This window comes from Cervus elaphus, chromosome 14 (genome assembly GCF_910594005.1).
Source record: "Cervus elaphus chromosome 14, mCerEla1.1, whole genome shotgun sequence".
In the NCBI taxonomy this organism is placed as follows: Eukaryota; Metazoa; Chordata; class Mammalia; order Artiodactyla; family Cervidae; genus Cervus; species Cervus elaphus.
In genome coordinates this window covers 81,420,815-81,443,544 of record NC_057828.1, presented here as the reverse complement: position 1 = coordinate 81,443,544, position 22,730 = coordinate 81,420,815, and the positions used below count along the sequence as shown (strand labels likewise).

At 58.4% G+C, this 22,730-nt stretch overlaps 1 protein-coding gene across 12 annotated transcripts in view; it reads left to right on the top strand.

The window, feature by feature from the left end:
- The window catches only part of NAV1 (neuron navigator 1), a 190,661-nt gene that overhangs the window by 32,337 nt on the left and 135,594 nt on the right, over positions 1-22,730 (top strand). For 11 of the 12 annotated variants that reach the window (XM_043923147.1, XM_043923145.1, XM_043923146.1 and 8 more), the window contains exon 2: positions 20,976-21,721. In XM_043923147.1, coding sequence (XP_043779082.1) covers positions 21,006-21,721 — 716 coding nt within the window. In that variant the 5' untranslated portion in view covers positions 20,976-21,005. Of the gene's footprint in view, positions 1-9,589; positions 9,597-20,972; positions 21,722-22,730 lie in introns of those variants that run through there. The other variant, XM_043923140.1, reaches the window with a different exon arrangement.

Below are 22,730 nucleotides of genomic sequence, written 5' to 3'. Positions count from 1 at the left end.
GAAGCCGCCTGGGCTTACCCTGGGCCGGCTGACATCTGGGACCACGCGGACGCCCTTCCGAGCTCGGATCCTGGACCTTCCACACAGATGGCTGCTCTGCTCCTGAGTCATCAGAGAGAAGGGCCTGGGGCGTCTGGTGCAGACAGCAATGGAGGGGCTCCAGGAAGCTCTTGGCCGCTGGCAGGGAGCCCAGACCCCGGAGCCCTGGGGGCGGGGAGTGTAGCCCCTGCTTCTGCACAGGGAGGAGCTGGAAAGCCTGAGAAGCAGGCCAGTCCTCACTGTGAAAGCAGCTGACGGAGGTGCTCCCTCCGGCCCGCCCCAGCCCAGCTGATGAGACGGTGCTCCCTGACACAGGTCCCCACTGGGGCCGTCGACAAGGTGCTGGTCTTCTGTCCTCACCCCTCGAGGTCTGAGCAGCTTCTCGGCACGTCATCCCTGAGCTCGGGCCCTGGGCTGGACCTTCCCAGTGTGAGGATTCTGAGTCGGTGACACCTCGTCTTTCGCCAAGGGCATTTCTACAGAGCATTGAGAGCCTGGGAGCTGTGCATCTCAGAGGGAGTCCTGGGCTTCCAGTCCTGTGCGTGCCCCTGACGGAGGCTCACGGCTGGGCTCCTGAGGTCAGCGTGCCCCTGACGGAGGCTCACGGCTGGGCTCCTGAGGTCAGCGTGCCCCTGACGGAGGCTCACGGCTGGGCTCCTGAGGTCAGCGTGCCCCTGACGGAGGCTCACGGCTGGGCTCCTGAGGTCAGCGTGCCCCTGACGGAGGCTCACGGCTGGGCTCCTGAGGTCAGCGTGCCCCTGACGGAGGCTCACGGCTGGGCTCCTGAGGTCAGCGTGCCCCTGACGGAGGCTCACGGCTGGGCTCCTGAGGTCAGCGTGCCCCTGACGGAGGCTCACGGCTGGGCTCCTGAGGTCAGCGTGCCCCTGACGGAGGCTCACGGCTGGGCTCCTGAGGTCAGCGTGCCCCTGACGGAGGCTCACGGCTGGGCTCCTGAGGTCAGCTACAGTTTGGAAATGCAGTCGAGTCCATCTGCCTTCTGGAATCTCCATCTGTGTTAATATGGAAAAGGCTCTGAAACACTCTTCCATCACAGGCATCAAAGGGAAACAGCGATACACTGGACTTGATAATTTAAAACTTTTGTGTTTCAAAGGACACTGTCCAGAAAGAAAGGACAGCCCACAGGATAGGGAAAAGTTTTGCGAATCGTATATCTGATAAGAGCCCAGTATTCAGAATACATGAAGAACTCTTACACAGTTCTTTATGCAAATCTTAGAACAATAAAAAAGACAAATAACAATTTTAAAATGGGCAAAAGATTTAAACAGACGTTCCTCCGGAGAAGACACACAAATGACCAATAAGCACATGAAAAGAGGCTCAACCTCATTCGTCATCAGGGAGATGCAAATCAAAACCACGGGCTGCTGCTTCACAGCCGTGAGGATGGCTGTTATCAGAAAGACAGAAATGACCAGAGTTGACAAGAGTGGGAAAGTTGGAACCCTCATACATGGCTGGTGGGAGTGTGGATGGTGCAGTTACTCTGAAGAACAGTTTGGCCATTTCTCAAAAAGTTAGACACGGAGATGCCATTTGACCTAGCAGTTCTCCTTCTTGTGCATACCCAAGAGAACTGGACAGGAAAAGGTGGAGAATTCCTACTTTCCAGATAAGGAGAGAGAAAGTCATCCATCGGTTCAGTTCAGTTCAGTCACTCAGTCTTGTCCAACTCTTTGTGACCCCATGGACAGCAGCAAGCCAGGCCTCCCTGTCCATCACCAACTCCCAGAGTTTACCCAAACCCATGTCCATTGAGTCGGTGATGCCATCCAACCATCTCATCCTCTGTCGTCCCCTTCTCCTCCTGCCTTCAATCTTTCCCAGCATCAGGGTCTTTTCAAATCAGTCAGCTCTTCACATCAGGTGGCCAAAGGATTGAAGTTTCAGCTTCAACATCAGTCCTTCCAATGAACACTCAGGACTGTCCAACTCTCTCATCCATACATGACTAATGAAAAAACCATGGCCTTGGCCAGATGGACCTTTGTTGGCAAAGTGATGTCTCTGCTTTTTAATATGCTGTCTAGGTTGGTCATAACTTTCCTTCCAAAGAGTAAGCGTCTTTTTATTTCATGGCTGCAGTCACCATCTGCAGTGATTTTGAAACCCAGAAAAATAAAGTCAGCCACTGCTTCCACTGTTTCCCCATCTGTTTGCCATGAAGTGATGGGACCAGATGCCATGATCTTAGTTTTCTGAATGTTGAGCTCTAAGCCAACTTTTTCACTCCCCTCTTTCATTTTCATCAAGAGGCTCTTTAGTTCTTCTTCACTTTCTGCCATAAGGGTAGTGTCATCTGCATATCTGAGGTTATTGATAATTCTCCTGGCAATCTTGATTCCAACTTGTGCTTCTTCCAGCCCAGCGTTCCTCATGATGTACTCTGCATATAAGTTAAATAAACACGGTGACTATATACAGCCTTGACGGACTCCTTTTCCTATTTGGAACCAGTCTGTTGTTCCATGTCCAGTTCTAACTGTTGCTTCTTGACCTGCATACAAGTTTCTCAAGAGTCAGGTCAGGTGGTCTGGTATTCCCATCTTTTTCAGAATTTTCCACAGTTTATTGTGATCCACACAGTCGAAGGCTTTGGCATAGTCAATAAAGCGGAAATAGATGTTTTTCTGGAACTCTCTTGCTTTTTCAATGATCCAGCAGATGTTGGCAATTTGATCTCTGGTTCCTCTGCCTTTTCTAAAACCAGTTTGAACACCTGGAAGTTCACGGTTCATGTATTGCTGAAGCCTGGCTTGGAGAATCTCGAGCATTACTTTGCTAGCGTGTGAGATGAGTGCAATTGTACAGTTGTTTGAGCATTCTTTGCCATTGCCTTTCTTTGGGATTGGAATGAAAACTGACCTTTTTCAGTCCTGTGGCCACTGCTCAGTTTTCCAAATTTGCTGACACATTGACTCAGCACTTTCACAGCATCATCTTTTAAGATTTGAAATAGCTCAACTGGAATTCCTTCACCTCCACTAGCTTTGTTCGTAGTGATGCTTCCTAAAGGCCCACTTGACTTCACATTCCAGGGTCTGGCTCTAGGTGAGTGATCACACCATCATGATTGTCTGGGTCGTGAAGATATTTTTTGTACAGTTCTTTGTGTATTCTTGCCACCTCTTCTTAATATCTTCTGCTTCTGTTAGGCCCATACCATTTCTGTCCTTTCCTGAGCCCATCTTTGCATGAAATGTTCCCTTGGTATCTCTAATTTTCTTGAAGAGATCTCTAGTCTTTCCCATTCTATTGTTTTCCTCTATTTCTTTTCATTGATCGCTGGGGAAGGCTTTCTTATCTCTCCTTGCTCTTTTTTGGAACTCTGCATTCAAATGGGCATATCTTTCCTTTTCTCCTTTGCTTTTGGCTTCTCTTCTTTCCACAGGTATTTGTAAGGCCTCCTCAGACAGCCATTTTGTTTTTTTGCATTTCTTTTTCTTGGGGATGGTCTTGCTCCCTGTCTCCTGTACAACATCACGAACCTCCGTCCTTAGTTCATCAGGTACTCTTGTCTATCAGATCCAGTCCCTTAAATCTATTTGTCACTTCCACTGTATAATCATAAGGGATTTGATGTAGGTTATACCTGAATGGTCTAGTGGTTTTCCCTACTTTCTTCAATTTAAGTCTGAATTTGGCAATAAGGAGCTCATGATCTGAGCCATAGTCAGCTCCCACTTTTGTTTTTGCTGACTGTATAGAGCTTCTCCATCTTTGGCTGCAAAAAATATAATCAATCTGATTTCGGTGTTGACCATCTGGGGATGTCCACATGTAGAGTCTTCTCTTATGTTGTTGGAAGAGGGTATTTGCTCTGACCAGTGCTTTCCCTTGGCAGAACTCTATTAGCCTCTGCCCTGCTTCATTCTGTCCTCCAAGGCCAAATTTGCCCGTTACTCCAGGTGTTTCTTGACTTCCTACTTTTGCATTCCAGTCCCCTAGAATGAAAAGGACATCTTTTTTTGGGAGTTAGTTCTAAAAGGTCTTGTAGGTCTTCATAGAACTGTTCAGCTTCAGCTTCTTCAGCATTACTGGTCAGGGCATAGATTTGGATTACCATGATATTGAATGGTTTGCCTTGGAAATGAACAGAGATCATTCTGTCGTGTTTGAGATTGCATCCAAGTACTGCATTTCGGACTCTTTTGTTGACTATGATGGCTACTCCATTTCTTCTAAGGGATTCCTGCCCACAGTAGTAGATATAATGGTCATCTGAGTTAAATTCACCCATTCCAGTCCATCTTAGTTCGCTGATTCCTAGAATGTCAACGTTCACTCTTGCCATCTCCTGTTTGACCACTTCCAATTTGCCTTGATTGGACCTAACATTACAGGTTCCTATGCGATATTGCTTTTTACAGCATTGGACCTTGCTTCTGTGACCAGTCACATCCACAACTGGGTGTTGTTTTTGCTTTGGCTCCATCTCTTCATTCTTTCTGGAGTTATTTCTCTACTGATCTCCAGTAGCATATTGGGTACCTGCCGACCTGGGGAGTTTATCTTTCAGTGTCCTATCTTTTTGCCTTTTCATAGTGTTCATAGGGTTCTCAAGGCAAGAATACTGATGTGGTTTGCAATTCCCTCTCCAGTGGACCACATTCTGTTAGACCTCTCCACCATGACCCATCCGTCTTGGGTGGCCCCACATGGCATGGCTCAGTTTCATTGAGTTAGACAAGGCTGTGGTCCATGTGGTTAGATTTGTTAGTTGTCTGTGATTGTGGTTTCAGTCTGTCTGCCCTCTGAGGCCCTCTGTCAGTGCCTACTGTCTTAGTGGGTTTTCTCTGACCTTGGACATGGGGTATCTCTTCATGGCCACTCCAGCAAAGCACAGCCGCTGCTCCTTACCTTGGACGTGGGGTATCTCCTCACGGCCGCCACTCCTGACCTTGGACGTGGGGTAGCTCCTCTCTGCTGCTCCTGACCTTGGACGTGGGATATCTCCTCTCCGCTGCTCCTGCTCCACACAGCCACCATAGAATGTCATCCATAGAATGGGGCTAATAATATTTAGTACCTCGTACAGTTGCTATGGTGTTAAGTGAGTTACTATATGGAAAGCCCTTAGAACAAGGAAGCATTTGTTGTTACCGGAGCCCCTCCTCTGGAATCACCACTAAGAACAGCTTCTCCCTTAGCCACCCTGTAGGGAGGATGCTAGCATCTCAGAAGGTGAGACTGGAGGCTAGGTTAGTAAGTGCCGAAGGCAGCATCACCAGTCCAGGCTGAGGACGGGCTGTACCTGGGTGCCTGCCTCCTGGAGTTCCAGCCGAAAACCTCCCCAGGAGTGAGGCTCTGTTGACCTGGCGTGTGTGCTGGTTTACTGAGGTACAGGTTACGTGAAATGAAAATCCAAAGAGCTTTCACAGATGGAAGCAGTCGTTTAAGCGCTGTGACAAGCGTGGTTTGGGATATTCCCAGCCCTTCAGGAAGTTTCTGCGCATCCCTCGCTCTTCGGTCCTGCAGACCCAGGCTGTATCTCTCTGACACAGCAGTGGTGCCCGTGTGGCGTGCAGGGTGCTGCCTGCGGGTGTGGGTGGCCGTTCCACTTGGGTGGCAGGCGGCACGGCCAGGCCGGAGCACCAGTCAGAGCTGCGCCTGCACCAGGCCTTGGGCTCGTCATCAGTCAGCCGGGCCTATTGCCACGCTGCGGTCAGTGCACGGCCGGGCTCCGGGCACCAGGGAGGGAGATGGGGCCGCCAGGCCCTCTGGTCCTGGTGCAGCTGGAGGCGGGCCGATGGCCCCTCTGAGAGGGGACCTCTGCAGCTAGGAGGTCACAGGCTGCACCTGTGACCCACAGGGACCATCCGCACGGCCACCTGTAACCCCCCCTTCTCCTCCTTCATAACTTCCTGTGGGGGTGAACCCGCTCTGAGATGATGGCGAGGCTGAGCTCCCCGCCTTGAGGATGAGGACCCGACCCCTCTCTCCTCTGCCTCCGTGTGAGTCAGGATGTTGGGTTCCAGGACCCTGCGGCTTCTCCCTGCTCTGCCCTCCGTGTCTCCTCTCGTGCACGTGGTGTCGCCCTCAGCAGCAAGGGGCAGGTTGGACCTGAAAGGGGCAGTGTGCCCCCCAGACCTTTGTCAGGCAATGAGGAGGGGGGCGTTTGTCTGCACTGCCCCCCTGAGTGGGGCCCTGCCCCTGGCTCCATCACAGCTGGGTGCCCCCATCCAGGGAGGGGCAGAGCAGACCTGGCAGAGCGGGGTGGGGGTGGGGAGCGATGTGTGTGTGCAGGTGTGTGATGTGTGTGTCGGTGTGTGCGCATTTGTGCGGGTCTCCTCAGCTCAGCCCCGCGTGCTCTGGGCAGGAGACCCAGCCCAGCCCAGGTCCCCCTGACTCCCCTCTGGCCGAGAATCCCCTTCCTGCTCATCGCTCTCGGTGCCCACCCCTGCCCCCAGGGGAGTCTGGGCAGTGAGACAGCTGAGTCAGGAGGTAGGGAGTTTGCGGTGACCTCACTGTCCCCGAGCTCCTGGCTGCAGCCCTTACTGGGTCCCCTTCCTGAGGGACACAGTCTGCTGAGGTCTGGGGCAAGCTGGGGGCCCCAGTGGAGGCGCCCTGGATGCACTCTGAGCTCTCATCGCCCCCAGGGGAGGAAGAGGCCCCGAGGTAGGGGCACTGCCCGCCCCGCGGGACACCAGCCTCCTGAGTTTGGGCCTTCTGCCCCTCTCTGCCTCCAGCCCTGCCTGCCCCGGGCACACCCCACCTGCTGTCAGCAGTTCTCGGTGATGGGGCTACAGCAGCACAGCCCTGGGCCAGAGGGCGAGGGGGACGCACAGGCCCTGCCCTGAGAAAGCCTGTGGTCCAAGGTGGGGCACAGGGACAGAGGCTCACACCACCAGACCTAGAGTGGGTCTGCAGAGCTCCTGGCTCAGCCCCTCGGCTGCTGATGAAATCGATGAAACAGTGGGTAAGGGCTTCCCTGGAACACACAACAGGTGCGCTGACCACCAGGTTCTGCAGACCACATCTCTTTCGCTTGTCCCTTTAGTGGCACTGAGGGGTCAACAGTGAATGAGTGGGGGTCAGGAACTGAATGACAGGAGACCTTCCTGGAGGAGGCAGTGTTGGGCTCGTGCTCTGAGGGCTGAGTCAGGAAGAGTGGCAGGACAAGGCAGGTGGTTGTGTCCCAAGGATGCGAGGTGGGTTTGAGCCAGGCCTTGTGGCCCAGACGGCCAGACGGAAGCTCCCTGCAGACGGGGCAGCAGCCCCAGGGCCGCTCCTCCGTCAGAGCCACACCTGCAGCCCCGGGGTGCGTCCCAGGGTGACTGGGTCCTGCTGCTGGCCTGTCACTCCTGGAGGCCGCCCTTCTCAGCTTGGGGCCACGCCCCTCAGTCACCCGCTCCTTCCGATCACCAGGGTTCTCGGTGCACAGACACCTCCATGAATGCATCTCCAAACCCAGACCATCCCTTGGAAGGTGGAAATTTGGGTCTCTGGGGCTGAGTAGGGGCTGCGGCCGAAGTAGGGGGGCAGAGTCACTGAGCCTGGCACAGGGGCTCCTCCCCCATCAGACTGGAGCTCCCACAGGCTCACAGGCTTCTCCCTCCAACCCTGCCCCTCCTGCCTCTGCTTCTGCCCAGCGGGGCCAGTGGAGGCGCACGGGATGGACAGGAATTATGAGCAGGTGTTCAGACTCATTCTTGGCCCTGAGGGTCAGTGTAGGGGAACCACCCCCAGAGCAGGTGGGCAAAGAGACCAAGTGCACAAGCATCGGAGAAGCCGCAGCTGAGAGCCTGGGGAGCCTGGTCTGCCTGCGAGACAGGACCACACCTCCCGGCCCCAACGGTGGCTCAAAAGGCCCCTCCTGGCGGTGGCCGCCCCGGCCCAGTGCTATGAGGAGGCCTCGTGTCGTGGGGCCCCTCCTCTGTGCCTCAGGGGCCCTGTTTGCAAGGCGGGAGCTCTGAGGATGACCAGGAGAAGAAGGGAGGAGGCAGCTGCTGGGATGAAGGGACATGAGTATGCTCAGGCGGCACAGGGTCTGGAGGCACTGGGAGGGGCCCCCAGAGCCGGCTGTGGGGAGGTCCGCGGTCAGACTCACTGAGGACAGCCCACCGTGTGACCTGCCTGCCCTCAGAGGATGCCGGGGGCCCTGGGTTCCCACAGGGGGCGGGGATGGGGTGGGGCGGGAGAGGCGAGGGATGGGGGTGTGGTGGGCGAGGCGGCCACGCAGGGACCCCCACCCCCACCCCGCAGCAGGAGGCGGCGCCCGCCTGGGCTGCTGGCTGGGAGCTGTCCAGCACGGAGCCTGCTGAAAGCAGCAGGGCCTGGCCCGCAGGAGGCCTCAGGGGAGTCGGGCTCTGCCCCGTCCCTGCCCCTGGGGTTGAGGCCAGCGTAGGGGGTCAGGCCTGGGATGGCGGGTCTCTGCTCCTTCTCCAGGCAACGGCCCAGGTCGGGGAGGGAGCACTGTGTGTCCAGTCTGAGCACGACCAGGGGCGAGGTCTCTGCTCTACCCTCCCCAGGGAGACCCCAGGAGGGGGCGGCCCCCACGCCCCCAGTCTCACCGTGAAACCAGCCCAGGAGTGGCCCTGGACCCACGCACAGCTGGGGACCCAGGTTGCCTCTGCTGTGAAGGGAGCGTGACGGTGTCTGCCTCCTGGGTTGTGTGAAGCTGAGCTGGGCTCATGCAGGTGCTATTCTGGGAACCAAGGGTGGGGCGCCTTGCAGTTCTTCCTCCGAGTAGTGAGCCTAGTCCAGCAGTCCGTAACCCCCAACGCCAGGCTGGTGGTAAGGGTCCTTTCCCATCATTCCCAGGCTGCGGGTGGGATTGAAGGCAGTGCCCCCTGGGGAAGGGGCCTGTGATGAGAGGAAGGGCGAGGAAGGGGTGGTGAGGGGGCAGTGCAGACCCCCAGAGCCTGCCTGCTGCCCAGACCCCCAGGGTTAGCCCCATGGCCCACCTTCCCCCCACAACACACACCCCCAGTCCTTAGCCTGGAGCTTCCGAGTGAGCCTCCATGAAGACCACAGCCTCTCACACAACCACCAACGTGCCCCAGGGGCCTTCGGCTGAGCCCAAGGGGATGACACTGAGACCCCTTCCCGCAGGGCCCTCCCCTCCCCCAGCTTGGGAAGCTGTGCCTGCGTCCACCTGCTCCCGGCACCGTGGGGACGCTTCCCGGCCTGCGTCCTCCCCAGCTGCCTCTTATTTCCTCCGTCTCACAGCCCCCCCGCCCAGGGAGGGGCGGCGTCCCCCCGACCCAGCTTCCCGGGCCTGGGAGACCCCCACCGCCTGGCCTGGACAAGGAGCAGGGCCCAGCCTGCGGGCACTGGGCGTCTCTGCTCCACCAGCACCTGGCACCTGCGCAGCGGGTCCCAGAGCACAGAGCGGGGCGGGGCCGCTTTCTCCAAGAGAGCAGCTCTGGAGCCGAGTCCAGGAGCTGCGGGGACTGAGAGCCAGCTGTGGGACGCTGCCGGGGGCCCCGGGGGCTCCTGGATGGTTCGATGCCCGGGCCGAACAGGAGGGTGTGGAGACGTCAGCTGGAGGAAGACAGGACGCAGTGCAATGGGGACAGGCCAGAGGCGCGGCCGGCAGGCACGGGGAGTGAGTCAGGGGCTCTCGTGGCCCCCAGGGGCTTGGTTTAATTGCACAGGAGGGTCGCGGTCAGACCGTGGTTCAGCCTCAATGAGGGAACGGTGAGTGGGTCAGCAGAGAGGCGGGGGAGAAGGCCTCCATCCTTCTGATGAACAAGGGGCCTGAATGGGGGCCCTGGCACAGGGGTGTGGAGTCAAGAAATGCCCGCAGGAACCACGGATCTGACTGGACGTCTGTGGCCTGGAATTGGGGGACTGGCTGCAGTTCTGTGACCCAGGACCCAAACCCCAAGTTCGCCAAGTGTTGGGGTGGCAGAAGCAAAGGCCACAGGTGAGGGCAGGCACCTGCCATCAGGAGGCTGGCTCCATGCACTCCCCCAGCTCGGGGACACAGGAGGTGTGGGTCTCTCTGGGGCTCATCCTGGGGCCGGCAGAGCCCCAGAGGTGGTCGTGCCCGTGGGCTCCCTCGGACTGGTGGCTGTCGTCACGTGGAGCGTCAGAAGCATTGGGCTCTGCCCCTGAGAAGGGTGTCTGCACCGCTCTTGGGGTTGGGGCTTCGGTGGCCCCCTCAACCACGAGGAGAATGCGGGGATCTCTGTGCCGGTCGGCAGCCTCCACCTGCCTGGGGGCCTCCAGGAGTGGGCTCCCCTGGGGGGCTTCCGGAAAGATGAGGTCACAGCACTCTTGGGTCCCACGCACAGTGTCCCCTGGACTGTCACCTCATCTTCACGTACAGCCCAGTCCCTCTGGCAGGAAGGGGGCTCCTTTCCCGAGGCCGTGTTCAGTGGGAGCAGAAAGCAAAGGTTGTGTATACAGAGTCCATGCGCCAGCCCCCCTCGACCTGCACGCTGGGACAAGGCCCTCGTTCACCCACCACTTGCAGGCCGGCTCCCTCCTTGCAGCCCCTCTTGGGCCACAGAGCACAAAGCGAGCTGCTGGGGGCTTCTCTCCCCAAACCCACTTCTGTCGGAACGCGGCGCCCTCCTGTGAGGTGGGGCCTCGGGCAGGCTCCCCGGCCAGGCTCTGACTCCTACTCAGGGCCACTTGTGTAACTGCTCGGAAAGAGACCAGGCTGAGGGACAGAGGGAGGAGGGGGTGTGTGTCATAAACAAGGAGAGAGATTTAATGCATTTTCAGCACCACAGTCATCTCCAGGGAGACCTTGAGAGGGAAAAAGTAACACTATTTGGAAACAATTCTGCAGAGATGCAGGCCCCTCTCTGCTCCCTCTTGGTGCTGCTGGTGGCCAAACCTTCTGTGCTCAGAGACAGGCTGAGTTTGCTGTCAGGCCAACCCTGGGCTCCGGACCAAGGGGGCGGCTCCAGCCAGGCTGTGTGCCTTGGGGGGAAGCGTCTGTTCTGGACCGGGGCCATTCCTCTGTGACTGTGGTCCACTCATCCCATAGCTCTTCGGGACTGAGACCCCACAGTCACCTCTAAAAGCCTTAGCAATGCTGAGTGACCTCTGTTTCCAAAGAGGAAAGCTCCAGGGGAGAGACCATTCCTTGTTCCTTTATATTATTATTACTGGATTTTAGTTGCTTGGCAGTGTTGTGTTGGCTCTGCTGTACAAACTCCTCTTTGTCAGCACAGGGCCCTGAGCAGAGCTCCCTGTGCTCACAGCAGGGCTCAGCGGTTACCTATTTTATGCATCCATGCGTGCGTGCTCAGTCGTGTCCGACTTTCTGTGACCCTGTGGACTGTAGCCCACCAGGGTCCTCTGTGCCTGGAATTGTCCAAGCAAGAATGCTGGAGCGGGTTGCCATTTCCTTCCCCAGGGGATCTTCCTGACCGAGGGATCAAACCCACATCTCCTGCATCTCCTGCATTGGCAGGTGGGTTCTTTACCACTGTGCCACTGGGAAGCCTATTTTATGCATAGTATCAATAATATATATATATATATATATGTCAATCCCAGGCTCCCAGTTCATCATCCCACCCCCTCTTTTCCCACTTGGTGTTTGTTCTCTATGTCTGTCTCTCTATTTCTGCTTTGCGTATAGGTTCATCTGTACCATTTTTTAGATCCCACACACATGCATTAATCTAAGATGCTTGCTTTTCTGTTTCTGACTTCCTTCACTCTATATGACGGTCTCTGCATCCGTCCATGTCTCTGCAAATGGCATCATTTCATTCTTTTTATGGCTGAGTAATATTCCATTGTATGTGTGTGCCATCTCTCGTTTATCCGTCCCTCTATCGGTGGATCGCCAAGCTGCTTCCCTGACTTGGCTGTTGTAAATACTGCTGCATGTACCTTGCTCTTCCTGCAGCCCATGACCTGCTCAGAATCAAGTGATAGAGGCCCAAATGCCTTCTCTTCGTCCCCTGGAGCACGGTGCAGACAGACTGGGATTTGCAAGGGGAAATTTAAATTTTAAAAGCTAAGGGAAGCTAAGTGCAGTAGGGCACCTGGGACACAGAGAAAGACATGGGTGGAAAGACTGGTGAACTCTAAGTAGAGTCTAGTTCACTGAGCAGTAATGATCCGATGTCAAGTTCTTCTCTTTTCATAAGGTACCTGGTTATACGAGACTTCAGCACAAGGGCAGCTAGACCAGGGGGCATGGGGACTTTGTCGTATCTCTGCAGCTTCTCTGTAAATCTGAAACTACTTCAAAATATGAACTTTGTTTTATAAACGATGGAGGGAGGGACAAAAAATGAACAAAGATGAGTCAGGAAATATAAGAATAGTGAGGCTTAGCATGCTTCAGAGTCCAATGCCTCCTTCCTGGTGGGGGAGCAGAGAGCCTACTCAGGGCAGGGCCTTTGGAGCAGGTTTATCCTGAGATGACCACCCTCCAGCTCCCGTGGTCCTGACCTCAAGTCTGGCTCTGGAGCATCATTTCCCCCACCTCACGGGAGGTCCACACCCCCCCCCCCCGCCGCCCCCGCAGGGCCTCTGCAGAGTCCCAAGCCTGCTTTTCTCTCTTGCTGAGCTCTCAGGCCCCCAGGGGCCCCCTCCCCGATCCCTGTCCTCGGCAGACTGACTGAAGCCCCCGTGGTCACTGACCCCACCCAGCCCCAGGGAGTGAAGCTGGAAACGCATTGTTGATAAAAAAAATCCTATGTGGAGAGCCAAGACTTCAAACAGATCAACTTGAAGCTGAAGTGGGGGAGGCCCACACCCCTTCCCACCCACTCACAGCAGGACCCCCACTCTGGACGACAGAGCCCCTCCCAGCTCGGGTACCAAGTGCCCCCCCGCCCATCTGGGGCTCTCACCCACCCTCCCCTCCCCACCAGAAGGAAGGCTCTGAGAGGGCCACTCCCTGAGTCTCTTCTTGCCTGTGACCCCCTTTCTCCGTGTTTCCTCTCAGCGCAGGAGAAAAATGACAGGACACTGTCAGACCCAAGGTCGCTTTGCATTCTCCATGCTGTAGTTAGCCCTTTTCTGAATCATCTTTTCCCATGAAATTGCTTAGAACCCTCAGGTGTGGGCCCGTGGCCAGGTCTCCCGAGCCCTTCACCCCTCAGCAGGCGCTGCCCCCCGGCCCGGCCCCCACCCAGGGGGCAAGCCTAGCCCAGGCCCAGCGGAGGCGGGACCCTCAGAGCGGGCCCTGATGCCAGCCGTGGTGAGAAGGCAGCCTGGAAACCACAGAGGGCTTCAGAGTGCCGGGGACTGGCGAGCTGCAGACGGAGAGGTGCTGAATGAAGCAGCGTCTGCCTGAGTCACCATCTGCTGCCTCTGGCTGGCTCGACACGGAGCTGGTGAGCCGGTCCGTCCTCAGCCGTCACGTTGCTCTCTGAGGACGGGAGGGACCAGGAGGAGCAGAGGGCAGCAGGGGGGTCAGGCTCACACCTGGAATCTCTAGAACTTTTATGGGCCCACAGGAGTCATTCGCCGAGGATCCACGCCCAGGTGACCCGCCCCCTTGAGTGCCTCTTCTGTGCCTTGGGGTTGTCTCAGACCGTCCTGAGAGTCCTGTCCAAGAGGGAGTCCCACCTGGCCCGGCGTCTCGCGGTGCCCATGCAGGGGCAGCAGAGTCCGTGCTCCCCGGGCCGCTGCGGGGACCGGCAGAGGATGCCGGTCACTGCTCGGGAACTCGCCGCTTGCTTTGTCTGCTGGTTGCCTGCACTCACCCACTCTCACCGCTCTGGGGCCATGTGTGACCTAGGTGCTAGGGAGGGTGCCCAGCACCCCCGAGCCATCCTGCCTGGAAGGACGACTGAAACTCTGCGGCCGTGGTCTCCACCCCCGAGGGCAGACCTGGGCGTGGAGTCAGGAGTGCTGCCCTGGCTTTTAGGGCATCTGGGCATCAGTGGGTGCTCAGGATGGGCACAGCATCTCATGAGCCCGCTGGGATCTGTTCCTCCTGATGACGCCCCCTGGGACAGACCATTTCAGGCCTGGACAGCTGGCCCCTAGAGAGCCCGGGGCTCAGACAGTAGGCCTGTGAGTCTGGATGGGAGTGAGCTGGGCTTCTCCTCTCCACGTCACGCGTTTTCAGTTCTGGTCATGATGCTAGTGATTAAGATAACGAGGAGCGGTTGGTCACAAAAGGCCCCTGCAGAAGCCACATGAGAGAGCACTGCCCACGCGCCCACTCCCGCTGGTCAGCACTCATCTAGCTGGCCCTGGAGGTCAGGGCGCTCTTCCCGTTTCACAGATGAGGAAACTGAAGCTCCAAGGCTTCAGTCTTTTGATGGCGTCACATGCAGAGGAATGGGTGGGGTTGAGCTTCACATCTAAGTTTTCGACCGCAAGCCCTGCCCTTTCTGCTGCACCACAGGGCCTTCCTAAAGCATTTCCCCACTCTGATATTCAGGACCTTCTCTTTGTTGAAATCCCCATCCATCCTACCAGAGTGTAAATACAGCTATGAAAATACATTGCTGTGTGTTTGTTTGTCTTGCTTTTACTGAGAGCATCAGAGCAAGCACACAGGGGGGGCCCAGCCCAGGATGCTCCACGTTCCCTCCTCCTCATCACCTGGTCCTCTGTCTGCTCCCCTCCCCATGCTCGGTGCTCCCGCAGGGTTTCTCAACCCCCCCCACCTTCCCTCAGCATCCTTGCTGCTCCTTCAGACCTCAGCAGCCAATCCTGTACCTCCAGCCTCTCGTTGCCAAGTAACAAGCTTCCTACATTGCATTAGAATCTCCATGACAACCAGTATTGCCAAAAGGGGGAGAAAAAGAAGTTAGGTGGTGGTTGGAGGAGGTGGTGAGACCTTGTGTTCTGGGACATCCACACAGCGGTCACTTGCTTGCTCTCAGGGCCCCCAGAGAGGTCACAAATAGCCTGGGCCAGAACCTAGGAGACAGTCACGAGGCCGATGTCAGCATGTGCGGCTGGAGGGTCTCCTCGGGGACGTTCCCTCAAGGTCCCAGGAGGAGAGTCACGGGCATTCGTTTAGGTGGAGTGAGGCAGGGCCCATGAGCACATTTCTGTGGGCAGAGCAGAAGGCAGCGGATTTTGCTGCTCGAGGGAGGGAGGGGTTTGGGGAGGATGTGGGGAGGCAGTGAGGGAGAGGAGGGAGGAGGGAGAGGAGGGAGGAGGTCGTGAGAGGGAGGAGGGAGGAGGACATGAGGAGCCTAGGTCCCCGGGCTGGAGCTTGCCCTGGCTTTTCCACCTGCCTGTCCAAGGGCCTGACGGGGTTACCATGGGGCTCGGCTCGAAAACCACCTGGATGACAAGTCAGGGGGCAGTCTCAGAAAGGGGAGGGACTGAAAAGAAAGGGGAGGCCTGGGCAGGCCAGGGCACTGAGGAACAGCGGACGGACCCTGGGGAGAACAGGCCTGCTGTGCTGCCTGTGGGCCCGCCCTAGGCTCTCTCCGCACCCCCCAGCAGGCCAGACGGGCCCGTCGCTGGTGCTCCCCAAGGGAGGAAGGCCCTCCCAGCCTCAGACCCTAACCCCCCGAGGCCCAGCAGCGTGCCTTCTTCCCTGTGTTCGGGGGCAGGCAGAGCAGACTGGGGTCTGCCCCCTACGTTTCTGCCTCCAGCTCTGCCCCCTTGCTCAGCCTGACTACCTGACCATGGTTGAAGTTCCAGGCCCCCCACAGAGGCTGCACCCACCCCCACCCCGCCATGGCTGCACCAGGACCTGGGGGAAGGGTGCTGAGAGTCAGACTGGGGAGCCAGGCTGGATGTGGCTTTCAGAACAGCGTCTGCAGTGTGTAACTGAGTTCTCCTACAAACCCCCGCTTGGACCTGGTAATCCCCTTTCCAGAAGTGCAGCCGGAAGCCGTCATCCGAGGCCCCAGCAGAGCTGGCCTGGGTGTTCATCAGAGTCTTACACAAAATGGTAGGAAACCGGAAACCTCCAAATGGTTAGGGACACTGGGGTGATGAGCCAGTTTTGTCCAATGCAGTCACAGAAGTTTATCAGTGATTCACAACAATGTTTATGGAAAACATCTGAAGGTTTTTAAATGAAAAGTAAAAAATGCTTACTACATAGTAAGTGAAAAGAAATAAAATGTATGTATAGTATCATCACAATTTTACGATGTCTATGGGTATAAGCATGAATTGTAAGAAGCCTGGAAGAAACCAAGACATATAAAAAGGCCAATGTCAGCTAGTAAGGCATATAGAAGCTGTAAAGGACAAGGAAGCCTGGTGTGCTGCAGTCCACGGGGTTGCAAAGAGTCGGACAGTACTGAGTGACTGAACAACAAAAGGCCTGTAGGGAACGGACACTTTCTTCTTTATATTTTTGTCGGTTTTTCCAAGTTTTTTCTAATGAGCATGTTACTTTCATTATAAGAACTAACCTTTTAAAAGCACTTCCCTCGGGCTACCACATGAAGTGTTTTTCACTCTTGCTTTAGACTAAATGCTCATGTCCCCAAGATCTTATGTTGAAATCCTAGCTTCAAGGTGATGGTGGGAAGAGCTGGGGTCCTTGGTATGTGGTTAGGTCATGAATGGGATCAGTGTCCCCGGAAAGAGCCCCCCGAGAGCCCCCCTCACCCCACCTTCCACACGAGGACATGCTGAGAATACAGGGCCCACCAGATGCCGAATCTGCTGGCTCCTTGACCTTGAACTTCCAGCCTCCAGAAGCATGAAGAATAAAGTTCTGTTGTTTATAAGCCCCGCCCCACCCCGTCTATGATATGCTGTGAAAGCAGGCAGGATGTGCTAAGACACACATTATCTCATTTCATGTTTAGAGCAGCTCAGTTATGTCCATCCCCCCCTCATTTTTCAGATGAAACAACCAAAGTTTGGAGAGTTTAAGTGACTTTCCCAAAGCCACACAGTTTATAAACAGCAGAACCAGACCCTAAACAACACTCCAAAACAGTTACTGAAAGTCCAAGCTGTCGTCCAGGGTGAGTGGTGATCTGTGTGGCTGTGGGTTTCTGATCTGACAGTGCGAAAGCTCACCCGTCCGCTCTCCGTCTGTGGCCTCGGCTGGCCTGGGAGCCTCTGCTCTGCCAGTTGGGCAGCCCCAGTCCAGCTCCTGAGCTAGCCATCTTGGGGGGGGCCCTGCCCGGAGCCCCTGTGCCAGGAGGAGTGGACAGTGGCGGGGGCCCTGGGCCTGGGCAGGGTGGTGGCGGCTGCTCCAGGGTCTGCCCCCAAGTAGTGAGAGACTAAGAGGGGGTCCCCCCGCTCCCACCAACGCGGGTCTCCTGCAAGCTTGCCAGCCAGCCTGCTGGGCCTGGTGGACCCTGGGCCCTGGGGTGCCAAGCTCTGGGAACCTCACGGCTCTGGGCCCATCCTTTGAGGCCGGGTGGGGGGACCGCGGGGGAGGGGAACCTCTCATGCAGCCTGGCACCCGCACCTCTGGCGACAGCCAGGCCAGCCCCTCCTCTGTGCGTGACTCCTGCACGGATGTGCTGCTGCTGGAATGCAGGTGGTCCCAACGTGGGGGCGTCATCAGCAGGAGTGACTGGAGCGTGGTCAGTGTGGCCCAGAAGGGGCCTGGGATGCACTCTGCACCGGTGGCCGGTCCCCCCCGCCCCGCTGCTCTGGAGGACAGCAGCATGGAGCCTGACTCCCCACGCCTGACTTCACCCCAACTCCCAGATGGCGCCGCGGATACCCGTGTGTGAACAGCACTGGAATCTGGGCACAGGGCTGACCCTGGGCCGCCACCAATACCCCACACCTGCCCTCGCCCTCCCCTTGAGGTCTCTGCTTGGGTAACCAGCCCAAGGCCACGTGCCTTGGCAGGTGGCTTAATGGCACATCACAGGGGCTCTCCCTGGTGGGTTTGCATCCCGCCCCTCCAAAGGCCTCGGTGTGGCTGGTGCTCAGACCAGGTACCAGCCCACACTGCAGGGGCAGGGTCTCCAGTGGTGGGCTTTCAGAGAGGCCCGGAGTCCCCCAGACCCCGCCTGCCCCAGCCCAGTGGCCCTGGACCTCAGGGCCTGGAAGAAGTAAGTGGGCTTGTTGGGTGATGTCGCCTGCATCTGCCTGGCTAGACAGGCAACCCTGGGCCTGGGGCTGAGAGCAGACGGGGAGGGGGAGGGTGGCGGGGATAAACCGCCAGACCGTGGTGGGCCGGCTCGTGGCAGGGGTGGGCGGCTCGAGGCATGGGCAGGCGCGGGCCTACACGGCTCCAGTTCGGGGTGCCGGGGCAGGTGGGGGCCTTGGGCTCCCCTCCCCCAGGCTCCTTTCCATCTGCTGCCTGGCCCGTCTGGAAGCCAGGCCTCTGCTGACCGACTGAATCAGGGGGCGTGACGTGGGAGGGAGGAGGAGTGGGTGCAGCAGGGCTGTCGTGGGCACCTCCCAGGGCCTGGCACCCGCAGCCTCATGAATCATGCTCCAGACACCCATCTGCGTTATGGGGGGGAGCTGCTGCTGCTGGGAGCCTCCCCGAGGGGTCTCGGCGCGGGGCTGCGTGCTGAGTGGGGCTGTCCGTGGGTCCCCCGCCGGCTCAGCGGCTCCACTCCCTGGATTTGTGGGACAGTTTTAAGTCATGGATTTTCACCAGCACGAAGTCATTTCTTTTGGCCGATTGGTTGAAAAGGAGCCGGTGGTCCTGGCAGTAGAGCCGTCTGTGGGGATTGGGTCAGTGGGACGTGCGCCCCCGACACACACACACCCTCAGCTGTGGCTCAGGGTGCCTGTGCTCAGTGGGCCTCTCTCTTAGAGGCCAGGGAAGCAGCCCCCCAGTGGGGACAGACATCCTCTGAACTCTGAACAGGGAGGGTGGGCGTTGGAGCCTGGGGGAGCTCCTGGCCAGACAGATGGAGGGGGCGCGGCCAGCCTGCGTCCGCGTGTCTGGATCCAAGCTCGCCCAGGGCCGAGCTGGCGGGGAGCCCTCTCTGGGGGGCGGGGGCGGCGTTGCCCCAGGAGGCAGGTCCAAGCAGTGCAGCCTTGGGAGCCGACCTGGGGCCAGGCCGGGCCTGCGAGGTGCTGTTGGCACCAACGGGACCACTCACTGTGACTGCCCGGATGCTGACCTGGTTCCTGTGACCCAGGAGGACCAGAGCTGGCCCTGTTCTTCCTCTGTGAGGACTTGGTGCCACGGGGCCAGAAAGAAGACCAGGCTGCAGTTCTCAGGCTAAAGGGATTCCCACGGGCCTGGCAGCACCGGGCTCTCGGGGTGGAGACGTGGACGGGCTGAGGGGCTCCACTGCTCAGGGCCAGTCGGGCCCAGCTCTGAGCCAGGAGCCAGCTGGGCGGGCGCAGGGCCCCGGGCGCCCCCACTGGGTCCCAGCCTCCTCCAGCCCCCAGGGTTGGCCTATGCCTGAAAGTGATGGCACTGTGGCAGCTTGTCCTTCCTGTCCTCCCCACGCTGAGAGGGGCACGGCCTTCTCCGCCAGGGCCAGACTCAGTTGAATGCCCCGCCTGGTTTGCCTGAGCCCGAAGCCAGGTCTGGAGGCCAAGGGGAAGTTGGGGCGCCGCGTGGCTGTGCCCCCGGGGCTGCAGGAGAAGCACACAGGATCACGTGATGCTGCGCCTGCCTGTGCGGGACTGAACCTGTGGACGCTGAAGTCTGAGCTGTGGCTGCAGTACTCAGCGGTCTGGAGCCCTGCTTGGTGGTGGTCAGCCTGTTGCTTCTGCCGGTTGGCGTGTGGCTCAGCCCTGTGCCCGAGGCCAAGTTCAGCCACTCAGGCCACATCTGTGATCATCCCCAGGACACACGTCTGTGTCTGGGGCTGTTCCCACGGCCATGTGCCAGGGCCTTGCACTTGTACCACGACTGGAAATCACAGTTTTCAGGAGACAGTAAACTTGACAGCAACCGACATTAACTGATTTAATTTGCATCTCCTTCAGTCTCATGAAGCCCTTTGTTTTTGTTGTGTTCTGGCCAACCGTATCACTTTATGAATTTCTTGTTTGATCCTTAGGCCCCTGCTCCTAGGGGGTGTTTGCTCTTGATCCATTTGATGGAGCCCCCCGGAGGGAAGGTGTGGACTCCTCGTCCCTCACCCGAGTGGCGAGTGTGTTTGCAGTTTACTGGCGGCCTGAACCTAGGGAAAGGGCTTTCCTGTCCCCCAGGGACTTTAATTCTATGCACTCCAACCTCTCAGCATCCTCCTTCAGGATTCCTGCCTTCGGCACGATGCTGTAAGGCTTTTCCCACAACAGTTATGGGAGCATCCGTGCCTGTGCTCTGCTAATTGTTGCATGATTCATTTCTACACTGAGCTCTTTCCTCTGGAGTTGACTGTGTGTCTTTGTAGCCGACTTCAAACTTCCTTTGAAATGAAAGTAATTTAATTGGTCAATTAATTCGTTAGCATGCTGGGGAAGATATGGGAGAGAGGGGATGACTCACAGATTGGGGTCCAAGAGAGAAGGACAGGTGCTGGTGGCAGAGGCTGCCTAGAGGGCTCCACCTTTATCTCAGGGTGGGACCCTCGTCTCTGAGGCCAGAGGAGGGGCAGGAGGAACGGTTGCCTGGGGCAGAGGTGGGTAGGGAAGGGGCTAGAGAGGAAGGCTGTGGGCTGGGTGCCCACATCTCCAGGGACGCATGGGTGGGCACAGCAGGAAGGAGCCGGGAGAGGGGGCATTGATGCCAGGCAGGTGCGAGCTGGGCGCCAGGAGCCTGGCCAGGATGGGTGCAGGCAGGCTGTGACCACGGGGGGCTGACTGCCGTCAGGCTGGTGGGATCTGGAGCTGACGCCCCAGGGCCATATCCGGGGGAAGGTAGGCGTCCGGCAAAGAGGCCATAGCAGAAGCCAGCTGAGGGCAGGGAGTCAGTTCCGCGGGGGCAGAGCATTCTGGACTCGGTGCGAGAAGAGATTGAAGACAGGGGCCTGCCCCCATCTGTGGCCAGGCCCCGGGACAAGCTTAAACCGCCTGTTCGCACAGCACGTCTCAGTGCGTGGGCACTTTCTCCTGCGTTTGCAAGAGGCAGAGGGTCCTCCCTGAGCCGGGTGGGCAGCCAGGATGCGACCGAGGGGCGCCAGTGCCCCCAGGACAGGGCCTCACAGTCTCCCGTCCTCTCTCCACAGGTCAGTAGCCTTGCCACAGGCCCGCCAGCCATGGACGGTACAGCCAGCCTGAGCGCCGCGGGCCGCCCCCAGCACTCCTCCGCCATCCCCATGCCCCGCGCTGCCTCACAGAGCAGGACCCAGACCCCAGCATCATCGCCCCAGCTGCGGCCGCGCCAGGCCGGCCTGGCCCTGAGCCCCCAGCGGGCGGTCTCCCCAAGACTAGGCAAGACCAGCGGCCCTTCCAGGGGATCGTCCCCTAAGGCGCCCCGGGGGAGAGGCTCCCCCAAGGCCGCGGGGGCACCGAGGGAGCTGTCTGTGGGGGTGGGGGCTCCCAACGGCTCTCCTTGGAGCAGCCCCCACGTGGCCCCCAAGGCCACCCTGGCCAGCCGGGCCAGGTTGAGACGAGCTGGAGAGACACGGGGCACCCCAGGGCAGAAGAGGGGGGCCCAGGAAGGGACTGTGAACCGCCAGACCCGCGGCAGGAGCCCCTCCCGGGCCAGCTTTCACGGAGACACTCAGTTACCGGGCACTCCCGAAGTGCGAAAGCCCTCCAGCCACCCAGGGAAAGATCAGAGAGATGTTCCAGGCACAAGTCACGGGACACCCAGGCCTCTGGAACCTGAACCCCGGGCGGCTTCGGGGCCTCCCTCCCCGGCCTGCAGCCCCGTGCGGAGCCCACGCCCGGGCCCAGGGGCTGTCAGCTTCGGCTCGGCCCACCCGCACGGCCAGCCCATCACGGCCACCGTGGCCCCCTTCCGGTACAGGTAAGCTGCTGGGGGATAGCAGGGGGATGGAGCCCGGACTCGGGGGGTCATGGAGGGGAGGTGCCGGCGGAGAGAACAGAATGTGTGGGGGGAGTGCAGGGCCGGGGGTGGGACCCTAAGGGGTGCCCAGACCCAACTCTGGGCACGCCACGAGACACAGGTCTGGAGGGGGTGCCCCCAGCATGCTTACTTCTTCGAGGACAGGTGTCAGGGTGTCATGCAGCCGAGGCAGTTAGCTACAGTCTCACCTGACTCACCTGGGCCAGCCACCGCTGAGCGAGGCCCTCCCTCCATGGTCGTGAAATCCCCACGGACCCCCGGCAGCCCCCACGTGGCCTGTGTGCATACCCGGGGGGACCGGCTTCTGACATCGGCACCATCAGCGGGGGCTGGGCCACCCTTCACCCCAGCACAGCCAACAAGCCGAGCTGCCAGCTCTCTTCAGACACTGCAAGTGGAGCTCAGAGATGTGCTTCCGTCACCTGTCCTTCCTTAGCAAAAACATATACCTCTAGTCTGAAACGGCCACCTTTAAATAAGCAGCATTCTAGTTACCAAGTATGGCACAGTTTCGAGATGCTTGAATGCAAATGAAGTGCCTTCCCTGACTAAGCAGACTTCCTGGGGTTTTCCTCTGGGCTGATTCCAGGACGAGCTCACCCACAGTTTGGGTGGAGGAGCTCCCTGAATGCTGGGTCCCCCAGGTGGGAGCAGCTGGGATGGGAGAGGAGGGTGCATGTTCACACGAAGCCAGAAGTGTGGCTTGACCCCTGAAAAGTCTTGGGCTCCCCTGTTGCATGTAACAGACAGCTGGGCCGGGACAGGGGCACGCCCCCTCTCAGTAGCCCAGCCTTCTGCCGGGTACTGCACTCAGTTACAGGCTCCACAGTCTAAAAGGGCATTGGTGCGAGGAAACCACACTGAGAGGAAGCCTGCCAGGGCGGTGAGGGACCCCAGAAGCCCTGAAGGGTGGTTGCCAGCGAGGAAGCAGTTTGCCCTGGAGAAGGGT